The sequence below is a fragment of the Canis lupus genome, chromosome 20 (assembly GCF_003254725.2).
Source record: "Canis lupus dingo isolate Sandy chromosome 20, ASM325472v2, whole genome shotgun sequence".
Taxonomy (NCBI): Eukaryota; Metazoa; Chordata; class Mammalia; order Carnivora; family Canidae; genus Canis; species Canis lupus.
In genome coordinates, this window is record NC_064262.1 from 43,417,910 (window position 1) to 43,429,307 (window position 11,398).

The window sequence follows — 11,398 nt, forward strand, 5'->3', positions numbered from 1 at the left end:
GGGTCTGGTTACCTGCATGGTTCTTAGAGGAGTCCCAGGATGAACTGGGGGTGGAGGGGGGGAGCTAGGAAAGAACTGGATTGCTCTTCATGACAGAAGGGAAGGGCTTTTGAGGTTCCCTCAGGACATCTAGAGGGGAGGAGAGTGAAGACAATGAGCTGGATGCCTCATGGGAAAAGGCAAGAGTGAGACCCCCCAAAACGGGGGGTATATCGAGGGACTATCCATGGAATCACAAGCCCTGTGCAATGTAACATCCCCTCAAAGTACACAAAGTGTTGGTAATGATCATCCAAACAACCCAAGTGCTCGGGGGTTCCATATGCCTTGGACACCGTGAGAAGTGCTCAGTTCAACATGGTGGGTCTCAGTGCCATGCTAAGCAGAGGACCTTTTTTTTTTAAGATTTTATTTTATTTATTCATAGAGACAGAGAGAGAGAGAGAGAGAGGCAGAGACACAGGCAGAGGGAGAAGCAGGCACCACACAGAGAGCCTGACGTGGGACTCGATCCCGGGTCTCCAGGATCACGCCCTGGGCTGCAGGCGGCGCCAAACCGCTGCGCCACCGGGGCTGCCCGCAGAAGACTTTTTGTAATAAGAATTGTCAGGGCTGCATACTCTTTCACAGTGGTCAACATTTCTGCATTTCCATAACCATCCCCTTATTTGGGAGCAATTTTTTGCTTTCATAAATATCAAAACCAAATATAGGGACAGGTTGAGCCATGCTTGGCTGGAGTGGACAGGGCTGGGAAAACAGGCTCCAGGGTAGTGTTGGGGTTTTCCATAGAGAGGTTCACAGCTCACATCGCCAAAGTGCAAAATGCAGAGCAAACCCAGGCACAATCAAGATGGAGATTGTCGTCCAGGGGGCCAACCTGGGTGGTGAGTACAGAGCACAGCCAGCTCTGGGTGGTTCTGGGGGGCCACCCAACTTGAAGCAGGTAGTGACATGTTGGTTCCTATACCATGTGAGTGGCTGCAGGAGTCTGGCCAGCAGCCCAGGTACCAGGAAGCATGACTTGATGGCCCCCGATGGCCTTACTTGGACCAGAGGCTTCAAGTTCTTGCCTACTCCCGTGGACTTCTTGAGGACTCGAGGCTGGAGTAGGTCCAGCCTGGGCTTCCAGCTCACACCCAGGTCTCGTGGGGCCTGACCCAGGTCCGAGGCAGAGCTGGAAGGAGCAAGGCTTAATTGCATCAGAACGGAAGCCTGCCAAGCGCGCCGACACTCTCAGCCCCTGCAATCAATCCTCCATCCTGTAAATAGAGTTAGAAGTGCGACTCCAGCAATTATCAAGCCCATCATTTTCCTCTTCTTCTCTAAGTAAATTAGAAAGGTTCTCTGCTCTCACTTTGCAACCGGCCCTCATTTTTAAAGTGCGACTATAAAAGCATTGCAAAGGGCTATACTTCGAGAAAGAGTTGCCACATCTGATGCCCAGCGAGCCAAGAGGTTTGGCTTCCAGCCCTGGTTTTGCAGCCAGTTTATGATGTTTAGCAAGGCCAGCGGCCCCCCGACCCCCAGGGCCCTGGGCCTCGGTTTCCCCATCTATGAAGAGCTTGGACCAGGTGGCCTCCAGGATGCTTACTAATCATGACCACAGGATTGCAGATTCGCTTGATTGCTAGAGATGGCTCCACGTAGACAGGAGTTTGGCTTCTTTTCAATCAAGACCTGACCCTCTCTCTCTCTGTATTTTCCACACAGTGATGAATCCCCACAGGTGCAAATATACCGATGTTCACAGTAGGGTAAGAGCAGAGGAGGAGTCATGTTCCCATGCTTCTGGAAGTAAACCAGAAACATACTTACCCTGCACAGGCCCTGATCTGATCGTTCTACAACAATGACCTTGTTTAACCCACACAGTAGAACAATTGTTAGGCCCATTTCACAGACAAGAAAACTGAGACACAGCAATGTGAAGTAGTGCATCCAAGCCAGTTCTGTGAGGCTCCAAAGGCCATGTTCATAGCCAGGGCTCTTTCAAATAGAAAATTTGGAGACTTTAGTAGAAAAAGAACGGATAGACCAAGATGTTAGGCCATCTTAATGCAAAGGCAAGACACCTACATGACTCAGTGCACCCAGGCAAATGACAGATGTCCCCAGGCACGTGTGTGCCGAAAGATCCAGTAGGAAGGGTGTGGTTGGAAGGCATCGGAGTCTTTGATAAATGTGTTCCAATGCGCCTGCTTCTCTCAGAAATGGGCTCTTGCTTCCCCCATCTCCTCCCTACCTCTGGAAGTGGAATACCAATTATTTTATTTGAAGGAAGTGTCTGGTGGTGTTTAGAAGCAGCATGAAGTAAATTTGTGCAATGCTCGTTAGTGGCTGATGGGGAATATCCAGGTGCCTTTGCTCTGATGACCCAGCTCAGTCCCCCAGGTTTTCCATACTGAAATCCTCAGAATTTACAATTCTAATTGCTAAATGGCATTCTAATTTTTTTAGAAGGTAGATAAGAAAGAACCACAAAATAGCACTTGCTTTAAGGGTTGTCTTTCACCACCAACCCACAATAAGTTACTTTTATTACCAAACAAAAAAAAAATGTTTTCTAAAAATAATGTCAGTTAGGTTCATCTGACAGATGCTAACCCTGGAAGTGTTTCACAGAAACTACTCTGCTGTCCCCAACGATGTGGTTTAGTCGATACCCCTGGTCTTTTTTATCTTTCTCTTGAACACCTCTCTGAGTCATTTATAAATAAATGATTTAAAACCTGTCAATGTCCAACCCAAAGGCTCCCAGGTAACCTCAGGAGCCTCAGGCTCCTGCCCAGCTAAGCAGCCCCTGCTGAATCTACTCCATACCAGGCACCCTGGTGGCCCTGGAGGCAGAGCAATGGATTTGGAGAACCGTAATCCAGGCCTTCATCATTAAGGATGCACTGGATTGGAGAAACATCCTCCAGCATCTTTAGTGTCAGTGGGATTTATGAGTTGGGACTGAATACCGGCCAAAGAGACGCAGATGAGCCGGGCTTTGCCAGCAGCCCAGGCATCCTGCACCTGTTTCCTCATCAGTAAAACAGAGCAATACCCTCCAACTCACAAGATTGTTGGTGACGGCAGAGGCCATTGAGCAAGGCTGTGATTAAGATTGAGGGGCGCCTGGCCTGGCTCAGTCGGTAGAGCATGGGACTCTTGATCTTGGGGTCTTGAGTTCAAGCCCCACATTAGGTGTAGAGTTTATGTAAAGAAAAAAAAAAGAAACAAACAAACAAAAAAAAAGAATGAGATTGTCAAAATTTGAATCTTGATCCACCCCTGTGTGACTCTGTACCACTGACTGAATCCCTTGGAGCCTCAGTTTACTCTTCTGTTGAATGGCCATAGTCATCTCTTCCTCAGGGGACTGTGGTGAGGATGAATCTCAAGTGCTCGACATGGTGCTTGGTACACAGGAAGTGTGTGTTAGGGGACAACTGTCATCTGGTGAAGGTGCCAATGTGGTGCCAAGCCCAGAAGGGTGCTTGCTCAGCAGGCTCTTCTTTCCCCTTCAAATCCTCTCATGCACGTACCACAGGGGCACCATTTTCTCCCCTTGGCCCTCTTTTAGACACCCTATCTTTCCGTAAGAGCAGAGGCTTCTCATTTCCTCAAAAAGTCTTGGTTGAAGTCTTCCCAGAAACCCAGCATGGTGCTCAGGTCTCTGGATACCAAAGAAATCTGAGCTGCGGCCCTGCCCACCCTGCACCCGGGGTACCCACAAGTGAACGATGGCACCAGTCCGACAGCTTGGAGCCACCAAGAGCGGCCTAGGCCCAGGGCAGCCCGTGATGAATGGCCAAGTGAGCTGTGCGGGCGTCATTGCGGCCAGTCCGGCAGATGCACAGCTCCCCGCTGACCACGAGGTCTGGAGCATAAATGCCCACACCCTGGAGATATGGCTGAGGCACCCAGAAAGATCACGAAGCCGCGCGGAGGCAGAGGGCACGGGATCGTCAAGGTCTGCTCTGCAAAGGCTGGGGGCTCCCAGAGCCACCGCACCCCAACCCCAATACAGGTGCCCCCGCCACCAGCTCTTCAGCTGCTCCTGCCACCAGTCCTCAAGTCTGCCATCTGAGGAATGGGATTTCTCAGGGAACAGGTATGAATCTTCCCCCACTTCCCCTAGTACCCCCCAACCCCAGGGTCCCCGACACACACCGTGGACGCACTCGCTCAGCCTCCACCGGTGACTCTTGACGTGGCTGAGCCACTGGCTTCCAAGCCTTTCTCTTCTCTGTCCTATTTTTATGATTCTTTTTGTGGTTCTTGCTTATTTCTCCGTCTACAATGTGTGGGAATAATATCTTAATTCCACCCACATAATAGGAGAGGACTAACAAGTTACCCTACCTGCACCATTCTGAGGTCGTGGGATGAAAGGAATTTAAATAACCCAAAGAGATCTTTTTTGTTGTCTTACTTCATAGGCAGTAGACAGGGAAAATTAGCTGATACCGGGCAGGGGCATAGAGAATGAAGAGAATGAAATTACGTGCATTGGTACTAATTATTTTCTTTGAAGTCCTCCATGATTGTTTTCTACCGATACAATCCATGTAGAAAAACTTGCTCTTTCTGTTATATGAACAACACAGAGGTGCCTGAAAGTTCCATTTGTTTTATAAAAATATAAGGTTGGGGGAAATGTAAGGAGTCTCATTTGCTTTTCTTCCTTACATTGATCAAAGGAAGATCTGGGCTCATCTGGAATGTTCCTAGTAATTTGGTGTGCACTGGCCCTTGCCCCTCAGTGCTGCTCAGCAGCAGAGCTCGTGAGATCAGTTCAGCCTTCTATGCCAGACTCTGCCCAGCCAGGTGGTTGCCCGGTGGGGCCTGGCTCCTCAGCCAGCCCTGGGCAGGGCCAGGTGGGCAGCTCCTGGCGCACAGGCTGGTTCGGGACACAGCAGCCTTGCTGGGGTATCAGTGTAGCTCTGTCCATCTCAACTCCCTAAACTCTGCCCCACAGCCTGCTTGCAGGACCCACAATCTTTTGAAGTCACTTACTTACCAAAGATTACTGAACATCTACTATGTGCCACATAGTGTTCTGCTGAATAAAACAGGTAAAGCCTGCTTTTGGGGGGTAGGCATCCCAATAAAGAGACATCAAACAAGGAATAAAGCCAGACAGTATGGCAGCTGATGGTGAGTACTAGGAAGACAGTGGTGGGGACAGGGGGATGGGTGCTGTTTTACAGGAGTGGCCAGGAAGGGCCTCCTTGGGGAGCTGCCTTTGCAGCAGAGAGCTGAGGGAGACACGGGAGCAAGCAAAGTAAATGTCAGAAAGAGCAGTGTCGGGGTGAAGGGAACAGCAGGGGCAAAGGCCTTGAGTTTGCTCAGAAGCGGAGTCTGCAGGACGCCTGGGTGGCTCAGTAGTTGAGTGGCTGCCTTTGGCTCAGGTCATGATCTCGGGGTGCTGGGATCGTGTCCCACATCAGTGTCCCTGCGGGGAACCTGCTTCTCCTGCGTATGTCTCTGCCTCTCTCTGTGTCTCTGATAAATAAATAAATAAAATCTTAAAAAAAAAAAGTGGAGTTTGCTCCACATGTTCCAGGAACAGCAAGGAAGCCAGTGTGCCTGGGACAGAGCAGGCGAGGGGAAGGGGAAACTGGTAGGAGATGGGTCAGATCGCAGGCCGGGAACCGTACACAGGAGCCCAGGAGCAATTCTCTGCCTTGTAGCTCAGCAGCACTCTTAACCTGGCCGCTTGCTCAGCCAGCAATGGGGTGTTGCGCACCCTATGTCCCTGGCTGGCCCGGGGCTGAAGGGAAGAATGCAAAGCAGTAACAGTTGCAAAAGGGGGTGAGACCTTAAGATAATTCTCTTTTTTTTCCCCAGAAGTAATAGTTGCACATTTTAGAGAATACACAAAATGGAAAAAAATATGACACAGATAGAGGAAAGTAAAGAGAACAGGTAGCTGGGAGTATCATTGTTTCCTCACTGTTTTCCAACCTTTATATAATGTGGTTATAATGTAATATACTGAATGTTTATAACATATGATATATGTTTTTCATATTTTTATTTTAAAAAAATTTTTTTAAGATTTTATTTATTTATTCATGAGGGACACAGAGAGAGAGGCAGAGACATAGGCAGAGGGAGAAGCAGGCTTCCCTCAGGGAACCTGATGTGGGACTCGATCCCAGGAACCCTGGATCATGGCCTGAGCCAAAGGCAGACGCTCAACCACTGAGCCACCCAGGCGCCCCTGTTTTGAACATTTTTAAATACGTAACACCTTTATTATTCTATGAGGGCAATAAAACACACAGACAAAATTTCCCCTTATTTTAATGTTACAAACCCATGCTATTGTTTATATATGTTACAAACCCATATTATCACAAATGTACAGACCCATATCATCTCTCATATATAAATACCGTATAGCTGATCATGAGTTAGGTGTGCAAGTCCAATGATGTATTCCTCTAACTGCTAAAAAACAAAAATTATCCCAAACTGCAGTGTCCTGTGTTGTTTATCCTGAATGATCACAGCAGGATTTTGTTAACTAAACTGAAGGATGGAACAGGAGATCATTATGTGTGAAAGACAGTCCTTTGGACTCAGTTTCCAAAATAAATTTCACTCCTTAGAAAATATAAATATATTCAAAGAAGGAACCTTCAGAGAAATCGAGAACAAATCAATTTGAGCTAATTTCAAATACGGAAAAGGGTATGGCACAGAATATCAGCTATGTTATATGAATATAACATTCAAAATATGTTATAGCATGTTCATATACGTTTATAAAACATGGATCTTGGGATACCTGGGTGGCTCAGCAGTTGAGCGTATGCCTTCGGCTCAGGCCGTGATCCTGGGGTCCTGGGATCGAGTCCTGCGTTGCGCTCCCTGCAGGGAGCCACCCTCTGTCCATGTCTCTGCCTCTCTCTATATGTCTCTCATGAAAAATAAACAAAATATTTTTAAATGCATCTTTTTTTTAAAGACTTTATTTATTTATTTGAGAGAGAGCACGACAGGGGGTGGGGGAGAACAGAGGGAGAAGGAGAGGCGTGGAGTGTGGAGCCTGACGTGTGGGACTCTATCTGACCTGAGTTGAAATCATGAGTCAGGCACTTAATCGACAGAACCACCCAGGCACCCCAAAACATGCATCTTTAAGAAGAAGCTCAACTGAACATTTTTCTCAAGATAAAATAGATTTGCATCATATACTCTCTTATGTTCAAAGGAGGAACCCAGCCTCCATAAGGTGAGAGGCCACTAGTTCTGAGCCTCTACCCTGTGCTAGGTACTTTTCTTGTTGCTGGTAAATAGCAGTAAACAGGACAGAAAATAACAATTTTCATCTTTTCTTCCCAAATTCCAATTGTCCAAGAAGTCAGCAAATCAGTCTAGAAAACACAAGAACTGACTGTCCCTCTGAATGAAGGAGAGATGTCGGAGCCTGTGGCCCGTGTCGGAAAAGTGGGCAGAGGGCAGGTTGCCAGGACACAGGGCTACGGTGGTGCAACTTTGCAGGAAACTACTTGTCCCCCCTCCAAACAGATCGTCGTCTTCTCCCTTTGTTATTGCCTTCCCCGCAGACCAGACAAAGCCGGGAAGCCCCCACCTCTGGCTGAAACCCCAGAGAGGGTCACCCCCTGTTGTACACAGCGGCCGGGCTTAGAATGCACACCTTGAAGACTGGGCCTCGCCCAGCTCTCACATTACCTGGTGTTCTTCTGGGGCTGTTCACTAGCCACACGGCTCCGTTCCCCAACAGCAGTCAACAGATTCTGTTCCTGACATGCAAGGCTTATAGGAAGAGTAATTTTTAGTAAAAGCATGAAAATGTACATTATTCTTTCTGGGAGCATCACTGCCCAGCACAAAAGGCTTAAACAAAAGGGGAATCCTATCCCCTAGGGGAAACTAGCCCTTTCTGTAGAAACCAAGGACCCTTCCGCAGAGCCAACTCAGGCAGGACCGGTAGTAAGTCCAGCATAGCAGCCCTCAGGTGAGCACTTCCGTGGACAGACAGACGGACACTGAGTTGGGTGCGTTTATCAGAGTATCCCTCCTACACAGGTACCAGGACTCCGCTGCTCAGGTGGGGAAACCAAGGCCAAGTCTGAATGATGACTTGCCCAGCTGGAAAGACGCCGGGTAGGTTCGGGTATTTTGAGGCTGTGTTTACATCTTTTCCAACCTGGTTTTATTCATTGTTCGAAACAATGGCCAAAGCTTCCAGAAACCTATTCAGCCACAATGCCTAATGCAAAGTATAGTTCTGTTCAGGAAACTTACCTCCGTGAGGGCCATTTTGTTGACTGCGACTCGCAGCTCCCTCCACCCTTTCCGTGTCAGACTCAGGAAGAGCATAGGGTCGTTCCCATAACAGGCATCCCTGATTTTTTCCCCCAAAAGGTAAGAGGCCAAATTACTTGGAAAGTGTTTTAAAATACGAATCTGATGGTGGCTCCTTATTCTCGACAGACGTCCCCCAACCTACTCTCCTAACGGGGAGGATGAATCGTCCCTTGTGGCGGATTCTACAGACAGATGCTCCGCTGCCGGCCGGGCAGGGGCTCTGCACCGGAGGAGCGGCTTCCTGGGAGCGAAGCTCCCCCTGGGGGCCCCCGCAGCCGCACCTGCCCATCTCCACCCAAGACTCCCTAGGGTGAGTTCTTGGCATCTTCCTCGGGGTTCCGCTTGCCCCGAGGAGAATGCCAAGCGGGTCTAGTGTGTCCGAGGCGCATCAAAAAATAAAAGTCTGCAGATTTGCGATGTTAAGAGCCACCGTGGAGGAAGCCGGCTTCGTGGCCCGGAGTCCTGGTTCTGGCTCGCGGGGTGGCCTCGGGGGATGCCCTCGCTCGGCCTCAGTTTCCCCTTGTGCAAGCGAGAGTGGTGCAGGTGAGCTCTAAGGCGACACGTCGCAAGGGGATCGTCCCCCGCGGGGCCGCAGCTGAGCCCCGAGCCTGCTCCTGCGCCCGGAGTCGGACGGCCAAGCCCCGGCCCCGCCGCTAGCGACCCTCCGCTCATCCCCGCGCCGGCCCGGGCCCCCGCCTCGCCCTCGCGTGCAACCCCGCCCTCCGCGGAGCCTCGGCCGGGCCGGCGGGCGGGGCGGGGCGGGGCGGGGCGGGGCGCGGCGCGGGAGGCGGAGCCGAGCCGGGGAATCCTGCTCCCGGCGAGCGCCGGGCCCTGCAGAGCAGCCGGGCCGTCCGAGGGCCCCCGCGCCGGGGGCGGCGGGGAACCCCAGACGCAGCCGGGCCGGGAGGGATCCCCGCGCCGAGCGAGCCTCCGCCGCCGCCGCCTCCGCGCCGCCCCCGCCGGGAGCCGGGAGCCGGGAGCCGGGTACTGGGAGCCGGGAGCGCCCCCCGCTCCCGCCGGCCGCTGGTCCCGCCGTCCGCTCTCCCGCCCGCCGCCCGTGCGCCATGCAGCCGCCGCCCGCCCCGCGCATGTAGGCGCCCGCCGCAGGCCATGCTGCTCCCGCTCGCCGCGCTGCTGGCCGCCGCCTGCCCGCTGCCGCCGGGCCTCGGCGGGGCGCCCCCCAACGCCTCGGTGAACGCGTCGTCCCCGCGCCTGCTGGCCTCGGCGGCCCCCGCGCCCCCCGCGCCCCCCGAGCGCCCGGGCCCGGAGGAGGCGGCGGCGGCGGCGGCGGCGCCGTGCAACATCAGCGTGCAGCGGCAGATGCTGAGCTCGCTGCTCGTGCGCTGGGGCCGCCCGCGGGGCTTCCAGTGCGACCTGCTGCTCTTCTCCACCAACGCGCACGGCCGCGCCTTCTTCGCCGCCGCCTTCCACCGCGTCGGGCCGCCGCTGCTCATCGAGCACCTGGGGCTGGCGGCGGGCGGCGCGCAGCAGGACCTGCGCCTGTGCGTGGGCTGCGGCTGGGTGCGCGGCCGCCGCCCGGGCCGCCTCCGGCCCGCCGCCGCCGCCGCCGCCGCCGCCGCCGCCGCCGGGGCGCCCACCGCGCTGCCCGCCTACCCCGCCGCCGAGCCGCCCGGGCCGCTGTGGCTGCAGGGCGAGCCGCTGCACTTCTGCTGCCTGGACTTCAGCCTGGAGGAGCTGCAGGGCGAGCCGGGCTGGCGGCTGAACCGCAAGCCCATCGAGTCCACGCTGGTCGCCTGCTTCATGACCCTGGTCATCGTGGTGTGGAGCGTGGCCGCCCTCATCTGGCCGGTGCCCATCATCGCCGGCTTCCTGCCCAACGGCATGGAGCAGCGCCGGACCGCCGCCGCCCCGGCCGCCGCCGCCCCCGCCGCCGTGCCCGCGGGGACCACCGCCGCCGCCGCCGCCGCGGCCGCCGCCGCCGTCACCGTCACCTCGGGGGCGGCGGCCAAGTGACCCGCCGCGCCCCCGCCGCGCCCCCGCCGCGCCCCCCGGCGCACACCCGGCCGCTGTGCTTCGCGCTGTGGTGACCGTCAGTTCTCCTCCCGGGCAGGGCGGAGGGGGCCTCCGCGGCGCCAGCGGCTGCGCCCGCAGGGCAGGTGTCAGCCGGGGCCCTCCCCGCCGGCGTACCCCCAGCCCTCCCCTCCCCGCACCCACGTGCCCTAGATTCATGGCAGAAAACGACCAAATCCTGTGTATTCGTTTTATATATTTAATAACTGTTTTAAACGAAAGTTTTAGTAAAAAAAAAAGAAAATTTTCAAGTTGCTATTGCTGTAGTAAGAGAAGCTCTTTGTATCCAGACATAGTATTTGAAGTTTGTTGTTTTTTCTTTTTTTAATTTATTTAAAAGGGGTGGGGAGGGGCATGGGAAGGACTTCACACCCACATATTGTTACGGCTAAAAATGAACTTTATGAACCTTTTCCAAGTCGATCTATCCAGTGACGTGGCCTGGTGGGCGTTTCTTGTACTTCTGTGTGTGTGTGGTTTTTTTTTTTTTTTTTTTTCTGTTTTGGTTTGGTTTTTTGGCTTTTAATACAGACTTTTTCCTCCAGAGATGCGTACGTAGCTTTTTCTTTATTTGATTTAGGAAAAGGAATCCAGGAATTACAAGATGTTGCCCTGAAAACGGAGGGAGGGATTCTCCAGAGTCACAGAGGGGTTAATAATGCCTGTCTAGGAGAAGTAGGAGATGAAAACTATTACCTGCCTTTGTTTTAGGGCTCACCAGGCTGCCCCCCAACACCCTCACATCCTCACCCCACCCTCCTCCTCATTGACCTTCTACAGGATGGCATACAGGGTTCTATGCGATTTGTCTTTTTTGTCCCTTCCCTCACAGGCTGTGAAACATCCAGTAAAATGCCAAACTGGTAAAGTCAGTAATTCCCCTGTGCTAGGTATCTTTCACTGAAATGGCTCATTTTTAATTAATTAATTATTTATTTACTGAAATGGCTCATTTTAAAAAGCACGTAGATTTCCTTTGTGTGTGCAGAAACGTTAGCCTATGAGCACATTTCAAAAGCTAGTTTTAAAACCT

The 11,398-nt window shown here is 52.8% G+C and overlaps 1 protein-coding gene and 1 long non-coding RNA gene across 2 annotated transcripts; one reads left to right on the forward strand and one right to left on the reverse strand.

The window, feature by feature from the left end:
* Window positions 1–391: 391 nt before the first annotated feature.
* Window positions 392–9,005, reverse strand: LOC125753156 (uncharacterized). Its single transcript, XR_007404281.1, has 3 exons — window positions 6,788–9,005; window positions 1,595–1,791; window positions 392–1,262 (listed from the first exon to the last, which is right to left on the reverse strand). It is a non-coding gene; the product is annotated as an uncharacterized LOC125753156 (long non-coding RNA).
* A 122-nt stretch (window positions 9,006–9,127) lies between these two features.
* TMEM158 (transmembrane protein 158) lies at window positions 9,128–10,909 on the forward strand. Its single transcript, XM_025458424.3, has one exon. It carries the CDS (start codon window positions 9,445–9,447, stop codon window positions 10,306–10,308), a length of 864 nt encoding a protein of 287 aa, XP_025314209.3. The 5' UTR covers window positions 9,128–9,444; the 3' UTR covers window positions 10,309–10,909.
* Window positions 10,910–11,398: the final 489 nt, after the last annotated feature.